The sequence below is a fragment of the Trachurus trachurus genome, assembly GCF_905171665.1.
Source record: "Trachurus trachurus genome assembly, chromosome: 22".
Taxonomy (NCBI): Eukaryota; Metazoa; Chordata; class Actinopteri; order Carangiformes; family Carangidae; genus Trachurus; species Trachurus trachurus.
This window is the reverse complement of record NC_139907.1, coordinates 17,510,306-17,526,822: the sequence shown is the minus strand read 5'-3', so window position 1 is coordinate 17,526,822 and position 16,517 is coordinate 17,510,306. Positions and strand designations below refer to the sequence as shown.

The following is a 16,517-nucleotide window of genomic DNA, read 5'->3' as shown; positions in this document are numbered from 1 at the left end:
CTGTGTTGTTGGGATTATTACATATGACTGACAGCCGCACACCTCCCACCAGCTTATCTGCACTTTTAAGCAACCTGTGAGAAGAAGCATCGTTTTTTTTTTTTTTTTTTTTTTTTTCCTACAGGGATGGTTGTGGGGTTGTCACCCTGTGCTGCATTTTTTATTTTGTACAAACACTCTACAAAGTGATTAAAAAAAACAGGACAGAGGAATTTACTGACAACTTTACAAATTATGTGTGAAGCCGGCCTATTAATCAGATTTTCTTTAATTACAGGTGATACAGGTGACATGTCAGGTAAGGACACAAGATGACTCCTTGTTTAGAATGAATGAAAATGAACGGTGAAAAAGGAAATGTGTGGTTTACACTCAATTATATTCTTTAAGTTACTGCCATCTAGTGGTCACATGATATGATACATGTCTTTTCCTATGTAAACTTGCTCAATTATAAGTTGTATATATGCTCCTGAAAAATAGATTTGAAAAACTAAACTCCAGGCTGTACTATTTCAGTTCACATTTAGTTTTTATTAATTATTATTAGTTTTAATGTCAAGTAATTAATATCTGTGGGTGGCGTTTGCATGACATGAGAGACGCATTAAAGCAACCAGGAAAAAAGGTTTCATGGTTGTAAAAATACAAACGGCTCTTTTCCTCTTTTTTTTCCTCTTCAGCGACATCTCCATCTATTCATGTGTGGGACGCCATGACAAAGCAGACGCTGTCGGTGCTACGCTGTTTCCACTCGGGTGGGGTTTGTTCTGTCAGCTTCAGTGCCACAGGAAAACTCCTGCTGTCTGTGGGCCTGGACCCTGAACACACCGTCACCATCTGGAAGTGGCAGGAAGGTAAACACATTAAAATCAAGTTCCTTCAACTTTGGGGATCGAGGGGAGGGGATTAGAGAAGCTTTTACTGCACTTTGCTTTGTTTCTTAGGTGCCAAAGTGGCCAGCAGGATGGGTCACACCCAGAGGATCTTTGTGGCCGAGTTTCGACCAGACTCGGACACACACTTTGTGTCTGTGGGGATCAAACACGTGCGTTTCTGGACACTAGCTGGTCGAGCTCTGCTCAGCAAGAAAGGTGTGCTGAGCACCATTGAGGACGCCCGGATGCAGACGATGCTCTCTGTAGCATTTGGAGCTGTAAGTGATTTCCAACCATTGTAAACCACATTATTCAAATATCTAATTGATCCAGTTTTGTGAAATGTTGCATCTTCTCACCACAAATGTATGTTTTACCTCATAATTTGAATCTGCTAACGTTTAAAGTTCATCAGATCCCAAACTGTCTGCTTCACTGTGCTGTCAATTGTTCTTGCATTGCTCGCTCTGCTCTCTTAGGCCACTAGATTAGTGCAGATTTGTTTTCTTTTCAGAATAACTTGACATTTACAGGTACCATAAGTGGGGATGTGTGTGTGTGGAAGGAACACATTCTAGTAAGAATAGTGGCCAAAGCCCATACGGGCCCTGTGTTCACCATGTACACCACACTGAGAGACGGCCTCATCGTCACCGGGGGCAAAGAAAGACCGTGAGTGCTGCTCTGTGTTATTTTCGTGAAGGAAAATCAAAAGTCCAGTTTAATTGATTCCTTTGATTTGCCACTTTCAGTTATTGGCCTTTTTTTTTTTACTTGTTGTATAGTATAGTATTTAAATATATTTAAATATGTATTGAAATAATGTATGCATTAATATGTACCCTTCCTACACCTATCCACAGTTAATTGTACCAGGAATTTGGAGCTTGCTTTAAGTGAAGCTGTAGTTTTCCTCAGACAGTTGATGAAACGGTGAATGTTTTCCTCCACAGGTCAAAGGAGGGAGGAGCTCTGAAGCTCTGGGACCAGGAGCTGAAACGCTGCAGAGCCTTTCGATTAGAAACTGGACAAGTCATAGACTGCGTTCGCTCTGTGTGCAGAGGAAAGGTATTTAAAAAGTTACACAATCAGTTTCTCTGCTCTCATTTTGGACAAAGTCTTTTCGACTAAACCTTTTGTTTCCTCTGTGCCGTATCAGGGTAAAATCCTCGTGGGGACCAGAAACGCAGAGATAATCGAAGTAGGGGAGAAGAATGCAGCGTGCAACATCCTGGTAAACGGACACATGGACGGACCGATCTGGGGCTTGGGAACGCATCCTTCTAGAGACGTGTTTCTGTCTGCAGCAGAGGACGGCACCGTCCGTCTGTGGGACATCCCAGAGAAGGTCAGCCACGTTACCTCCAACCTCACAGCCACGCAGTCTGATGATGACGCAAGTATCGGCACATGTTCACAAATTCAAATTTTAAGATGGTTTGCATTGCCTTGTGGGAAAACAGAAGATGCTGAATAAGGTGAACCTGGGCCACCCGGCGCACACCATCAGCTACAGCCCTGAGGGAGACATGGTGGCCATCGGCATGAAGAATGGCGAGTTCATCATCCTGCTGGTCACCTCGCTCAAAATCTGGGGCAAGAAAAGAGACAGACGCTCTCCTATCCAGGATATTAGGTACTGATAGTAGAGCACTGCAGCACATACTGTATATCAGGGGAAAGTATTATATACATGATATATTTTAATACGTTGAACCAGAACTCACTTTTTATGAAATAACTGATTAGCAGCTCTACATTTATGAAGGATGTTATTCTAAATCGTCTCCTAGACTGTTTTGTTCAACAGCTTCAGACAGTGAGTTCATGTAGGTCTCAGGGATTATAGGTGAATTTGTTGAGTGCTATTATTTGTGTAACCTATGGGGGTAATGTTCAGGTGAGACAATGGCCTAGAGGAGGCTTTAGACTCAGGGAGGAGGGAGTTTTTTTAAAGCTTTATTGTCCCAGTTGAAAGATGTACAGCATAGATTAGAAGCCCAAAATGCAAGAAAGCTTATGTATTTAATACAAAACTCACATTACCTGTTTGGGCAAACACCAGTGAGTCCTCCAGAGAAGCTGCACTCACAGCCAGCTGAGCCCATAAATGAACCCAGCTTTAATCCTGTTTGGGTTGGAGTTGAAATGTTGCTGAGAATCAGGACGCATAATATGTCTCGACGCACGAATATGTATCAAAACTGTAATGTCGCTCTGAAGATGCTATTTTATGATTTGAATTCATCATCAAAAACGATCAAATCCTTTTTCTGTAACTTTGTATTTTTGCACGTCTCCCTCACAGGTTCAGTCCAAATTCTCGTTACCTGGCCGTGGGCTCCACCGAGTGCTCGGTCGACTTCTACGACCTGACGTTCGGACCGCAGCTGAACCGCATCAACTGCTGCAGGGACATCCCCAGCTTCGTGATGCAGATGGACTTTTCTGCCGACAGCACTTACGTCCAGGTACGGACACATCAGATACGTTCACGGTGGGAGGTCGCAGCTGTTTTCAACTCTAATAATAACCTCTTCTTGGCGTCTTGACTCAGATATCCACAGGTGCTTATAAACGACTGGTGTACGAGGTGCCGTCTGGGAAGCAGGTCTCAGAGCAGAGCCACATTGACAGGATTACCTGGGCCAGCTGGACGAGGTGAGACACACACCATCGATACATATGTTAGGAAAGGTAATGATGAAGTGTTGAACGCCAAATGTGATAAATGTGACTCTCTCCCTCTCTCTCTCTGTCCAGCGTCCTTGGGGATGAGGTGGTCGGGATCTGGTCCCGTAACACAGACAAAGCAGACGTCACCTGTGCCTGTGTGTCCCACTCAGGCCTTAACATTGTCACAGGCGACGACTTTGGGATGGTAAAGCTGTTTGACTTTCCATGTCCAGAGAAATTTGTGAGTATGACTTCATCATTTTATTTTTACTGTTTTCAATGTTTTTTAATATATTATGTCAGTGTGTGATGATGAAAATATCACAGAATCGTTTTAAATGTTACATTTTACATTTTTCTGAGCTGAGATCTTAAAGCCACTGTAGGACATGAGCGCCCTCCAGTGGTGGAATAAAGCACTAACCCTAAACAACATGATTGTCTTTTTTCCCCTAATGTAAACTGATCAGAATAATTTAAAAGATGCTACAATCATATAAAAAGTTTTTATATAGTGATTTTGAATTCATTATAATACCGGAAAACCATCATATTTTTCTACTGAGAAAATATAGTGTTCCTAAAATTGTATGATGATTTCCTGCTAGAACTGTCACTTAACCTGAAATGTTTTGTACACTTCAGTGTACTTTAAATGCATCTGTGCTGTAAAACAATAAAACTGTAAATAGCAGCTGTTGAGTGATATAAATACATTCTGTTTTCAGGCCAAACACAAACGCTTTCTGGGTCATTCTGCTCACTTGACAAATGTACGCTTCACAAATGGAGACCGCTTTGTCGTCAGTGCAGGTGGAGACGACAGAAGGTACGACGAGTGTCCACATTAAAACCTGGATTTACAAATGATGTGACAATGAAATATTAAATGGTGGTGGCCTCTTTCTTTTCATCTTGTCCCTAGCCTGTTTGTGTGGAGGTGTGTTCATGCCCCTCACTGAGGATCACACGTGGACCTGGTCCTGGTCCTGCCTCAGAAAGCCCAGGTGTCTCCCAGCACGGCTCTCCAGAGAAAAAGAAACAGCTAAAAGATGCATCTCAAGAAAAAAAAAGGAAAAAAAAGGAGGAAGACAAACCTGGCAGCCTGTAAAATGAGGGAAAAGCAGTAATGAGAATTACTGCCTCAGAAACTAGGTGCATGCATATGTGCAAGGCTCATCTTCATCATAGCATCAGTCCCGATTGTGAACACAGGTGGTGGGCGAACAGCCCTGCTCTCACTGCATCACATCATCTCTCTAACACAGTATGTGCATATCATATCATTTCAGTGATGGATCATATTTTTAGAATGAGTGAATATGTGTAAGTGTCCCAAATGGCAGTTTTTGCCACTTGGCAGGCCTATGAAATCATGTTACTGACAATGCCATTTTTTAAAAACATGTAGCAAACTGAATTAGCCTTAATCTGAGTGTTCAATTTATGAGGGTTTGGATTCTTTTTGTATTCTGTTTGTTTTACTTTTTGGATCATGTAGTCATTTGTTTGTTCTATTTTTACTGGTAATTCCAAATCCTGTGGCCTTCCTCCTGAATGTAACATCCACTGTTATGTTCTGGATGTCAGCATGCCAAAGCATACTATGCACTGTACACCTGACCTGGTCACTGTGTTACCCTGATGGTTCGTTTATGGTTTGTTCATGTGGTTGTGTTGTTGACTGGTTGACCTCAGACCTCCCTCAGCAGTGTTCCCCTCATGACATGTTAATGTGTGCGTACTCGTTTGAGGATCTGTTTGTGGTTAGTGGGTGTGCATGGCTTACTGGATGACAATCTGTCCCAACCAAACTCCTCAGAAAACAAAAACAACAGTTGTGTAAATTGATGTTTCAATGCACTTTTATGCAGTTCTTTCGGTCACTTCTCAGTGTGCTGCTACTGTATGATGTATTATTGTTGCATTTTCATGAATATGAATGGTGTGACTTTTTTCAACAGTAAGTTAATGTTTTGTGTAATCAGATATATTGCTTAAATGGAATGTTTTATCAGAGAAAATATGAAAAGTGCAAAACATTTTGCTCCTTGTATTAAGACTAACTATGAAAAAATGTTGCTGCATATTTTGATTTAGATTACACCAGTGTAAATATCATTTGTAGATATTCTTTTTGTATATTTTTTGTGAGATGTTTCTTAAATTCCACTTTAATAAAAAAGGCAACCATGGACTTGAGCTGTGACTGAGATGTGTTCAGAGCGAAAATAACGTACATAATGATTCATAATGCTGAGGAACAAATGTAACAACACCAGCAGTGCTCAAACTAACCTTTTATCAATTATCAATAAATAGAAATATTTCCTTGCTGCTCTTTCATGATTGTGTGTGAGGAAGTGATTCATGTGAATGCTACTGAAATTACACAACCTCCCATTTCATGATAACTTTGGACATTGACTAGATTTCATATCACAAATAGAAGACTAAACAGAAGAATATTTGATATCCACTCAATTTTATTTGAGAAGACAGGAATATAGCTTAGCTCTTTATATTCATTGATGTGGCCTATATACTGTACATATTTTACACACAAAGGCAAATCTAAGTCGCGAATGGTCCAACACTTCAATTGAGCCTTTGATTCATTCAGTCGTGACAAATTGCAGGTGAATACTGTGAACTGTGATGTCATTGTCTTCAATGATTAATCACCGTCATTGCCACTCATTCAGTTCAAGTCATTTCATTTCACACTCAGAAAAAGTGCAAGATAATCTACCAGTTTTACTGTTGACACAAAACTTAGTAATTTGCAAACTGAATTAGGAATTCAAAATACATCATTTTTTAGATATAACATAATACTCTAAGTTAACAGTTTATTAGGTACACATTTACTGTTAAAGATAATCCAATATTAAACCACTGCAATAAAATCTACCTTCAGTTTTTGTTGAAACTGTATCAGAAAGTTGTTGATTCATCACTATGGTAAATAGTTGTAATATCCTAGGCTGAAATGTTTCTAATAATCTCTTGTATTTTGTACATGTGCACCTGATAAATTGGTAAATCTTGGTATTAAGTGTTATTAATGCAGGTACCAGGGAAGCAGGGTCATAATTTGACAGAGAAGGAGCTGCCACAGGAGCAGCCATGATCAGCTTGAGGATTCTTCAGCACAAGGAAAGTGGAGCGGATCAGCTCCTTGGTGAAGTCCACTGTGGATCCTTTCACAAACTCCAGGCTGTCCTGGTCCACAATGATGCCCACCCCTCCCTGCTCAAACACTCTGAGGAACAGAGACGATAAAAGAGATTTAATAAAGATGCAATGTGGCTAAAACTTATGAGCTAGATTAGCTGCAGTTTACCTGTCATCCTCGTTCCTGTTGCCATCGACAGAAAATTTATACTGGAACCCGGAGCAGCCTCCTCCCTCCACATGTATCCTCAGGTATTCGCCCTTCTCCATGATCTCCCCAAGTCTCTGGATTACAGGGGGGGGACAAGAGCACAATGAATATTACAACACAGCGTCATACATTTGTTGAAAAATGATTGGCAAGTGAATTACACTTTACACGTTACAAGTCAATATGAAAAATATTAAACAACAAAATGATCATGTACTGTCCTTCAACACAGCACACACCAAATGACAACTGGAGGCTGGAGATGTCTGTCTTTGATGAGTCAAAGACAGGTTATCAATGTGGCAGCACCACAGAGGCATTATCATATTATTATTATTAAATCTTTATTTCAGACCCAAGGGGATCCATATCACCATAAAAGCAGAATAAGATAATAAAAACAAAGACAGAATTAAAAAAAAACACAAAATACAAAGTACAGAGCTTTCCCCACTATTCAGTGTAGGCTTGCATACAAACATGTTCTAAAATGGTTCCACAGTCTGGACGAAAATCTTACAGAACTGCGTACAGGATTAACCAACACATTAATAAGTTCATTCTCTGATTCTGACGCCCTACACATAAATCTGTGCATCAGATTGCGCAGAACAGCCGAGCAGGTGGGTACCCCGACACTAACAAACATATGGCTTGCACTGGAGCTTCTTGGGGCTCTCAACAGTAACCTCATGCTGTCATTATAAGCTACTGTGAGCTTTCTTATACTACCTTGTTTGTAGCGGCACCACAGGTGGGCTGTGTACAAAGGTGTGCAATATGCTTTAAACAATGCAATTTTTACAGATACAGAGCACATGCTAAACTTACGACACAGCATGTTTGCTTGTGCATAGAGCTTACGACGCTGCCTGTACATATCTTTATCATCAGACAAGTCATTAACAATAATATGCCCCAAATACTTGATCTCGCTGCACACACTGAGTGCAGTACCAGACAGATGGAAGTCAGGGAAGGTTGACTGTCTGTCTTCTCCGCTTCTAATAATCATAACTTTACTCTTACCAGCATTGTACTTTATGTCAAAGTCAGCACCATACTGTGTGCATGTTCTCAATAGCTGTTGGAGACCAGCACTGTAAGGGCTGAAGATGACCAGGTCGTCTGCATACATAAAGTGATTAATTAGTAGGTCACCAACTCTACAACCTGTACCACATGTATTCAACATCAGAGACAAATCATTCATGTACACATTAAAAAGAAAGGGAAATATGTGTCCAACATCAAACATTTGTTATCTGTGATTCAAGTGTTGCTCACTGTTACTCACATGATTCGGCTTGGTTTGGGCCTTAAGCCTTTCATCACCTACCTGTTAATGTTGATAAAGCCAGTACAGTCGCTGACAGTGTGTGGGAGTCTTTGGTTTCTTTAAGGGCAGATATTTCAGATGTAGAAGACACACTACACAAGAAACGTTTCCCTGACTCCACCTAATCAAAGGCCCTAACGATGTGCCATGGTCTTAATACTACAGCTACTCCACTGTCAACATTGGCTCTAACTGTAGATCTAAACTCTGTCTAATCCCTCATCCCCAAAAAGTACGAATCTCCAATCGTCATCATCTGCTCACCTTCACACATGAGTCAGTCAGAACGACTTTATCTTCATTTGAACCCGACGCCGCTGGTTTCTCCTGGGCTGAAGCGCTATTAAAGCGCTGAAATACGGCTGTAGTGTTTGGGGGCAGCCGGTGCAGCTGCTGGGTCACACCGGGGTTGTTCACAAGAGCAGACGCCCTGCAAAACATAGACACGTTTAGATTATATCGTGTGAAAACAGGACTCGTAGCGATACTGGACTTAGGTAACGTTAACGGTTGCGTTACAGGCTAACTAAGTTAGCTAACCGTCTACCAAAAATTCAACATATATACATTATTGGCGAAAAAGCAGTACATAAAGGTTAAGATTTTGATTAGGTACTCTCCTTGTAATGTGTCAGATGGTCATAAATTAGCGTTACCTTGCCAGTGTCAACAATTTCGACTTTGACGCAGATATCATTGCTGCTCTCACGAATGACATCTTCCATAACAATGTGGGTAAGTCCCACCCTTTTCGGATGATGAAAACATGTCGGCTCTCTCATTGGCTGAAATCGTGTCTGTCAAAATAGACACGCCCATGTTAGCGGAATACGGTTGGTCAGATCACCTGTCAATCATGAAGCATTTAGAACGAAACCGGTCAGATGCATGGAGTTTTTTCACCTTTGCTTTGTCTGCCAGGCACAGTTTTACCAGGCTTTCTGTCTCCCCAACAAGAGCCGCTTAATAAAAACTTTCATTTTGTTAAAGCTCATAGTAAATTTGCCTCGTGTAGTGCTTGAAGTTCATAACTGGCCACTTAAAAAGTAGGAGACAGGAGTTTTAAAATGAGGCCGTCTCCTGACAGACTCTGTTTCGGGAGAAAAAACAACGAATGATTACTCATAGGCGTTCCTTCAATCTCGTGATACGAGGAAATAAAAACTGGTAGGTTACTAGCATTTTCACTTAGGACGCTGACACAAGCCCATCAAAGGTACAGGTTTGTTACTTCAAAAGTACTTCTACTTCTTTATCTATGTTGTTTTGGAGACTCGTGGTGTTTGTGTTGTTCTAACTATTCGTCCAGGTTGTGGAAGAGTATTTGTTCCTCGTTGTGGTGAATCACTGCGTTTCGCGAGATGTGGGGAAACAAACAATCAGTCATATGATTCAACAGTTTCTGCTGACCGCTCGAAGCTAGTCTGGTCTGATAAGTTTGCCTAATGATTTTTCCCTCTCATGTTTAGGGTCACGATTAAAAAAAAAAAAAAAAAAAAAAAGGGAAAAAAAGAAGAAAGAACCATGGCCGTCCGGACTGGTTTCATCGTCGCACTCTGCCTGATTGGGTTCACCTGTGCGGTGCCAGTGAAGTACTTAGACTGTGGTAAGTTTCACTGCAACTTTCTTCTGCTCTAAGTGAATAAAGATGTTTTGTGTTTATGTAAACGGGACTCATTTTAAACGTGTAGATAATCTATGTAGACTGACCTTACTTGTTCTATGACTTTAAAATCAGTAAAAGAGGCATAGTGTCTTCTTCACACAACAATGTTAATTGATGAAACAGAAAATTGTAAGTTATAAGAACTGATCAATTTTCTTTCATTTCTCTTGACCCATGTTTCAGTACTAATTTGCACTTATCACGCCATTGTCATCTGTTCAGAATACAATGTACTCATCATCACACTTTTGTGGAAATAAATACTCACTGGTGCATTGTGCATATTTTCCTCTGTACTCATAGAGGAAATTATACAGCTGACCAGACAAGTACTTCAAGAAAACTGATCTCAAGTCAATGGTGTGACCATTTGACTTTAAGGATTGGGTTGTAGTTTTAAAGTGAAGTTACTTGTGCCATCTCCTAATACATAAATTGAGTCTCTGAAGTAATCTCAAATTACTTTCATATTATTTTATACTTGTCCCACACATACAGCTTTAGTTATACAACATATCAAGAGTGTATTGTATGTATTTGTGTTGGTTTATTTACGAGTCAACCTTAGTGTTTTTAGTGTTGTGTGCAAATAAACTGAGAGAAACTGAAAACTGCAGCTGATTCTGAAATTAAAACATGACCAACCATGTCTATAAAAACCATGTATGAGAGCCTGAGGCGTCATGAGGTTACTATTCCTTTCACTACGTGGGATAAGATGATGATGATGATTATTAACTTGGACCATAATCATGCAGTCCCTGTATATTATATTTCCTACTTAAATGTTGTAGGTTTAAATATGACCTAGAATTATGTGGGTTTTTATTTTGTCTTTTTAAAAACAGACTCTGCTCCTGTGTTTTTTTTTTTTTTTTTTTTTTCAGGCTCCACTTCTGGCAAAGTGACCATAGTGGACATTAGCCCTTGTCCCACTCAGCCATGCCAGCTCCGCAAAGGCCAGTCCTACAGCGTCAATGTGACATTCAGCAGTGGTGGGTGGACTCTTATTGCTCTTGATGTCTTCAAGAGTCACAGCATAAGTGCTTTTTTTTTTTTTTTTGATTGTGTTTTTTATTTTATTTAAAAAGCCTGTAATCTCATGATGCTTTTATCTTGTAGTTGTGGCGAGCCAGACAAGCAAAGCAGTGGTTCATGGTATCATTGCTGGAGTTCCTGTCCCTTTCCCCATCCCCATAGAAGATGGCTGCAAGTCTGGAATCCAGTGTCCCATCCAGAAGCAGCAGAGTTACCACTATGTTAACGCTCTACCTGTGAAGTCTGAGTATCCCTCAGTAAGTACATCTCTGATAATTAAGAGTCTGCAAACGGCTTTTGTCGCTCCAGTCCAATATACCAATTTCCTGTTCCTATACCTCTCAAAATTAAAGCTGGCAGCATGTTATGTGTCAACTCATCTTATGACAAATCTGTATTTACAGTCTTAGAATATCATGTATCAGAAGATAATTTTATAATGTGGTTTGATTTTGATAAAGATGGTCTAATTTGATTTTTTTTTTTAGTAAAGTGGCACCATTGGATTAAAATACACAAGTATAAGTTCTGCAATATTTTGCACATCAGTCTATATTTAGTAGACCAATGTATCATAATCAAATCCTCAAGACCTATGAAATGGTAAAAAGTACTTTCTCGTAATTTGGCATGTCAACAAAAATACTCAAAGTGAAAGTGCAGCTAACACATTGTATGCATGTATCCAGTTGCATGTGACTGTTGGGAAACCAATAGCATTTGCTTGCATTTGCTTACAATCAGCCATGAATGATGAAAGCAATGCAAATGTATGTATTATGTGTTTGTTTTTGAATGGGGTCCATGTTTTGTCAGCTTTGCTTGTTCTTTGTTCTTGAACTGTGTCTTGCTCAAGTGGTAATTTTGCCCTTATACCAGGCATTATAGACATGTTGCACACCTGGTTCACTGACTGACAACTCCTTTTCTTCTTATAGATAAAGCTGGTTGTGGAGTGGGAACTGAGAGACGACGACAAAAAAGACTTGTTCTGCATCAAGTTCCCAGTTCAGATTGTGAGCTAAGTTGGCAACAATACCTCAGACAAACGTGTATTATAAGTCTTTTTTTAAAAAGGGATTAAGCTTTGAGTAGAAAAAAAGGCCAAATGTTAATGATTCTAGTTAAGATCTCATTTTATCCATTCATCAACTGATTTTAAGATGTATGTGTTTCACTAGTTTGCAAGACTATTGCCTCTCACACACAGACTTCTGACATCTTACTGAAACGGACTGGTTGATTTTTTTTGCTGTGATCTACCTTAACGATTGGTTTGTCGAGATGAAATGATGCGGGTTAATGTTTGTGTGAATGGTCCTGGCTCACATTCCACTTCAATGCAAATGTCTTGGCTTACTGGCTGCTGTGTAGTCAGAAAAGGTACACACTGTACTTTTTCTTTACTTCAACTTTTGTAATTTCTTACTGACCTTGTGCTGCCATATGAAAAGTAAATTCTAATAAAGAAATCTAATGTGTACCCAAGTTGCAGTATGTGACTCTCTGTGTTGCTCAAGCATAATTTTAGCAAAAGGACCATCACAGCTGTTAGCTTTTGTTTTGTAGCAGTCAGTCACTTGTTGATGTACCCGGAATGAAGTCTGCTCAGTCTGGCATTGCAACACCTGTTAGTGGTTAAAGTTTTTAGAGAACAAAACCTTAAACTCAACACTTTACTTGGAGAATAAAAACAAAAAAAGCCTTCATATACTTCTGAGATTTTATTAGTCTGAGCAAAGGCCAGCAGCAAGGAATAACAGTTATGTATGCAAAGAGAATGACTTCTAAAGTGTGTTTTGCAAGACTGACATGAAATCCTAACCGGTCACACGTACCTATAATAAACCAACAAGTTGGAGCAGCTCTAGAGGTCCTTCCTGAGCAGAGGCAAATACTGTTTAGGACAAAACTACAACAAAAGCCATATACATAAACCTCCACCTAGTCTGGAATGCAAGCTTGAGATGCAATGCACTGCAGTACGGAGGGGAAACTAATATCCTTCCAGATACAATTAACTTAATACAGTGTCAGTTGATAAGATAATTCTTTTGTTTCTGACTTATCCGTGTGAAATAACAGCCCCACTAAAAGCTTGGTTTTGTTGTACTTTTCCAACCAAAAGTCAGTTTTTAAGGCAATATGAGTTACACAGAGAGAGTACAGCTTTGGCTCTTTCACTGAGACTCCTGCTGAATGAACAAGTATGAGTATGTTTGAGCAGATATCAGTCATCAGGTCACAGCTTTCAGTGCAAGCAGGGCAGAGAGGGAAACAGAATTATAATGCAACTTGCTGCTTCTTTCTCAGATCATTTTCAGTACAAAAGGTGCAGAATTCTTTAACAATGTTCAGTTACGAATTTGTAACATGAAAACTAGAAGATCTTTTCCACAGTTTAAAGTCAACAACACAAATGTTGCAATACAACCCCACACAGTCAAACCCCAGCAGTCACTGAATTGAAGTATCAAACATGGAGTCGATCAATGATATGAAACTCGGGACAAAGCAAAGTTGATAGGGCAGGGTACCCCTTATTGTAGTGGTAGCTAGGCAGGTGGACGTCACATGATAGGCTATAATATTTGACCAAACTTGGTTATTGTTGACTCATAGCCAAATACACCCACATTGTCAGCCCCTGTTTCACATAGATAACTAAAGCAGCATCTTGGTCCCTTTTTTTTTTTTAATTTCTATCGTCCGTTTTGCTTCAGCCTCTCCAGCCGCTGGAGCAAAGCATTCCCAAAGGCTTCTCTGTATCCCGGACTGAGCGTGTCCAGAAGTGAGTAAACAGTCTCATGATACTGGTTGCTCAGATCCTCATCCACTTGATCAAAAGCATGGCCAACCACCTGTTAGGGTAGAAACGAATGTGTTATTGTCTGGGTTTGTTTGGCTTAAGGTCTTTAAAGTGAAAGTGATGAGGAAGAAAATGAAAAGCCATTTTGTTCCAATGTGTCTTACCCTCAGTCCTGCCTCTGTGAGCTCCAGACAATACCGGTTTCCCTCTCTTGTTTCCACATTTATGTACGCCACATCCAGTGCGCTGTTTAGACTGTGTGACACATGCATTTCAGTGACGGCGAAGAGAACGTCGTTGACCACTGCTTCGGCCTCCAATCTCATGTCCTTGACGTCGCCAAGCTGAACACAGTCCTCGTCAAATGAAGAGACAATGGGCTCCTCGGGCTGGCAGTCTATCTCCATCCCCTATGACAGAACATCAACATTACAACGTCCAGATTTTGACTGACATTTCATGACCACATGATTTAAGTAACCCTGTAGATAACTAGGACAGTGTCAGAACAAGCTGTTCTTCACTGCCATGACACGTTCCCCTGTTAACTATTATCTATTCTGAGATGGCATTGCATTTAAACTACAACTGCAACCTGTGGTCATAAATGCTGAAAAGGGTTCCTGAGAGTCAGCAGCTTTGTTCCTTTGCCACGGTTGACTCAGCTGCAGCTCCTGACCATAAACAGAAGTGAAACATCTGACTTCTGACTTCTTTTTTCAAAGTGGACTATTTTAATGGCCAACACCCTCTATGATGTTGGGTATGAAAAAAGGTTAAACCACTTTTAGAGGAACTCAATCACCATGTTGAACCTACTTCTGTATTTTATCAATTCAATTTTCTTTTTTCAGTTGTTTTAAGTGAAATGGAATTACATGAGTGAATAGGAGATAAATGGGTATTTCCCAACGAATTCTTTAAATATTTAACTTACGGACACTGTATTTCCTGCTTGGTTTTCATCAGGTCATGGACAACCCAGCTTTTAGAGCCTAAGCAGACTCTGAGCTATAACTCCCGAAAAAGGGAAGTCAAATTAAGGGTTAAAATACTTCTGTAAAAATAGGAGTGCAGTTCTTGATTTTTAACAGAGTTGCAAAACCCCCCCAAAAAAACAATGGGTTTTAGAGTGTATACTGAGTGGCAAAGTGAAAGTTGTATAATTATCTACAAAACATGGAGTTTGCAAAAAATGTAAAAGGGTTATAAAACTTTCTACTCTTTGAATATAACAAATTGAGGAATAAAAACTCCAACACCCATTCTATTCCTTCACACCCACTATGTGTGCTCTGGTGCATGCATGTTTGTTAAACATGTAGAAACTTGTCATGTCCCACTTACATCAAGGTACATTACCTTCGGCATTCCCGTATGAGCTTTTCCCTGCTTTTTCCCTGCACGTCAAATGAAAGGCAATAGGTCACCTATTGCCTTTCATTTGGCTTTGTCATCATTCATTCTGTTGCCTGGATGCCTTTGGCAATGAACCTTTATTAGGGAGCATTATTTCAACTGTATGTCAAACAGTGCCAAGTTGACAAGATCACCACAAGATCCCACTATGGCAATTTCATGCATTTAATTAGAGAAGGCAGATAAGAACTGAATTTAAGCAGACACATTTATTATTACTTTGCTGTTTAAGGGTTTCTTTTTGGGGGGTTGCCCAAAATGACAACAGTTTTGACTTAAACATCTTGTGGCTGTTTGCCAGTTAAAGAGAAAGACCTACTAACACATTCCAGGGGGTTCTGGTGGAGGCATTTAGACTTTATTATTGTTGTGGTTTTTGTGTAAAATATTAATTTGTAAAATAACTAGTAATTACAGCTACCAAATAAATGTAATAGATAAAGAAAATGCAATTGTAATCGAGTAGGACTATTACGTAGCATTGCATGACGATAAACTCAACGTTGTACTGAAGAACTTAAGCAACTTTGCTGGATTAATTTCTACCATAGCCAGCAGAACACGCGTATAATCACATACAGCCCAGTTCATAACGTTGCTGTGACTTAAATCTTGAACATCACAGCGACATCTTGAGGACTCGGAGCAGCCCTCTTGTTAGCTAGCTGAAGCAAACCAAGTCTGATTACTGCCATTACATACATCATAGTTAGCGCTGAATAAATGAATGAGTTTCATGCAAATGTTATATATTCATATATTTATCAAGACTGGTTCTGTGTAGCTAACTTTGTTGGCAAACATGTGCTGTGTTGAGGGTAAACTATAGGAGAACTAACAGCTAAGTCACAGCTCTGTTCAACGGTGGCTAAATACTCGACCCCTCTGTAAGCCAAAACATCTAAAACACTTCCTTTTCATAATAAAATGCATATAACATAATATTACCAGAGGTAATCTCATTTGAGCAGAGTATGAGGCATAAATTATTTCTAACTAAACTGCGTTCATTTTTCTTACCTCCTCGCTGGTTGTGTTCTTCCGGCTTGTGGAAGCTTCCAACCCACCACGGTCTGTATGTACAAGGTGTGGACAAATGAGCTTCACTTACCGTTGTAGCTCAGATAGTTGTGTTTGCAGCAAATAGACACCAAGAGTAAAAAATAAATAAATAAATAAATAATAACACTTAAACGCACGATGCTCGCCGCTTTTCCGGTTTATATCTGCTGTGTTTTAATACCGATCTAAACTAAAATCTTGACCCAATTAAATAGGGACTACACATTTCCGCTGCGTAGTGA

General features: G+C 39.9%; 4 protein-coding genes across 6 annotated transcripts in view; 2 read left to right on the top strand and 2 right to left on the bottom strand.

The window, feature by feature from the left end:
* eml5 (EMAP like 5) overlaps nucleotides 1–4,516 on the top strand; it is a gene marked incomplete at both ends in the record, with an annotated part of 36,764 nt that extends 32,248 nt beyond the window's left edge. For both annotated transcript variants that reach the window (XM_083998181.1, XM_083998180.1), the window contains 12 exons: nucleotides 278–298; nucleotides 684–857; nucleotides 948–1,156; nucleotides 1,393–1,550; nucleotides 1,832–1,946; nucleotides 2,038–2,226; nucleotides 2,342–2,514; nucleotides 3,187–3,349; nucleotides 3,436–3,539; nucleotides 3,642–3,795; nucleotides 4,283–4,383; nucleotides 4,480–4,516. In XM_083998181.1, the coding sequence (XP_083854307.1) occupies nucleotides 278–298; nucleotides 684–857; nucleotides 948–1,156; nucleotides 1,393–1,550; nucleotides 1,832–1,946; nucleotides 2,038–2,226; nucleotides 2,342–2,514; nucleotides 3,187–3,349; nucleotides 3,436–3,539; nucleotides 3,642–3,795; nucleotides 4,283–4,383; nucleotides 4,480–4,516 (1,598 nt within the window). The remainder of the gene's footprint in view (nucleotides 1–277; nucleotides 299–683; nucleotides 858–947; nucleotides 1,157–1,392; nucleotides 1,551–1,831; nucleotides 1,947–2,037; nucleotides 2,227–2,341; nucleotides 2,515–3,186; nucleotides 3,350–3,435; nucleotides 3,540–3,641; nucleotides 3,796–4,282; nucleotides 4,384–4,479) is intronic.
* A 1,660-nt stretch (nucleotides 4,517–6,176) lies between these two features.
* On the bottom strand, nucleotides 6,177–9,005 carry isca2 (iron-sulfur cluster assembly 2). Its single transcript, XM_083998045.1, has 4 exons — nucleotides 8,938–9,005; nucleotides 8,546–8,711; nucleotides 6,901–7,016; nucleotides 6,177–6,819 (listed from the first exon to the last, which is right to left on the bottom strand). Exons 1-4 carry the CDS (start codon nucleotides 8,997–8,999, stop codon nucleotides 6,645–6,647), a joined length of 519 nt encoding a protein of 172 aa, XP_083854171.1. The 5' UTR covers nucleotides 9,000–9,005; the 3' UTR covers nucleotides 6,177–6,644.
* A 440-nt stretch (nucleotides 9,006–9,445) lies between these two features.
* Nucleotides 9,446–12,468, top strand: LOC311005723 (NPC intracellular cholesterol transporter 2-like). Of its 2 annotated transcripts, none has more exons than XM_083998258.1 (5): nucleotides 9,446–9,503; nucleotides 9,751–9,887; nucleotides 10,835–10,942; nucleotides 11,070–11,242; nucleotides 11,924–12,468. In XM_083998258.1, exons 2-5 carry the CDS (start codon nucleotides 9,806–9,808, stop codon nucleotides 12,008–12,010), a joined length of 450 nt encoding a protein of 149 aa, XP_083854384.1. In that variant the 5' UTR covers nucleotides 9,446–9,503; nucleotides 9,751–9,805; the 3' UTR covers nucleotides 12,011–12,468. The 2 variants fall into 2 exon arrangements, with proteins under 2 accessions (XP_083854384.1, XP_083854383.1); XM_083998257.1 differs by having other exon boundaries at nucleotides 9,447–9,497.
* A 238-nt stretch (nucleotides 12,469–12,706) lies between these two features.
* On the bottom strand, nucleotides 12,707–16,362 carry gskip (gsk3b interacting protein). Its single transcript, XM_083998718.1, has 3 exons — nucleotides 16,234–16,362; nucleotides 13,959–14,204; nucleotides 12,707–13,846 (listed from the first exon to the last, which is right to left on the bottom strand). The coding sequence occupies exons 2-3, from the start codon at nucleotides 14,199–14,201 to the stop codon at nucleotides 13,688–13,690; spliced, it is 402 nt and encodes a 133-aa protein (XP_083854844.1). The 5' UTR covers nucleotides 14,202–14,204; nucleotides 16,234–16,362; the 3' UTR covers nucleotides 12,707–13,687.
* Nucleotides 16,363–16,517: the final 155 nt, after the last annotated feature.

Bases quoted from the DNA above. Each gene is read 5' to 3' on its own strand.
- LOC311005723 (XM_083998258.1), top strand. From the start codon at position 9,806: ATGGCCGTCCGGACTGGTTTCATCGTCGCACTCTGCCTGATTGGGTTC. The intron at 9,888-10,834 runs GTAAGTTTCACT...TTTTTTTTTCAG, and splicing joins AGTGAAGTACTTAGACTGTG to GCTCCACTTCTGGCAAAGTG. The intron at 10,943-11,069 runs GTGGGTGGACTC...TTTATCTTGTAG, and splicing joins CAATGTGACATTCAGCAGTG to TTGTGGCGAGCCAGACAAGC.
- isca2 (XM_083998045.1), bottom strand. From the start codon at position 8,999: ATGTCATTCGTGAGAGCAGCAATGATATCTGCGTCAAAGTCGAAATTG. The intron at 8,712-8,937 runs GTAACGCTAATT...TATGTTTTGCAG, and splicing joins AAATTGTTGACACTGGCAAG to GGCGTCTGCTCTTGTGAACA. The intron at 7,017-8,545 runs GTGAGCAGATGA...CCTGTAATCCAG, and splicing joins TGACTGACTCATGTGTGAAG to AGACTTGGGGAGATCATGGA.
- gskip (XM_083998718.1), bottom strand. From the start codon at position 14,201: ATGGAGATAGACTGCCAGCCCGAGGAGCCCATTGTCTCTTCATTTGAC. The intron at 13,847-13,958 runs GTAAGACACATT...CTACCCTAACAG, and splicing joins TCACAGAGGCAGGACTGAGG to GTGGTTGGCCATGCTTTTGA.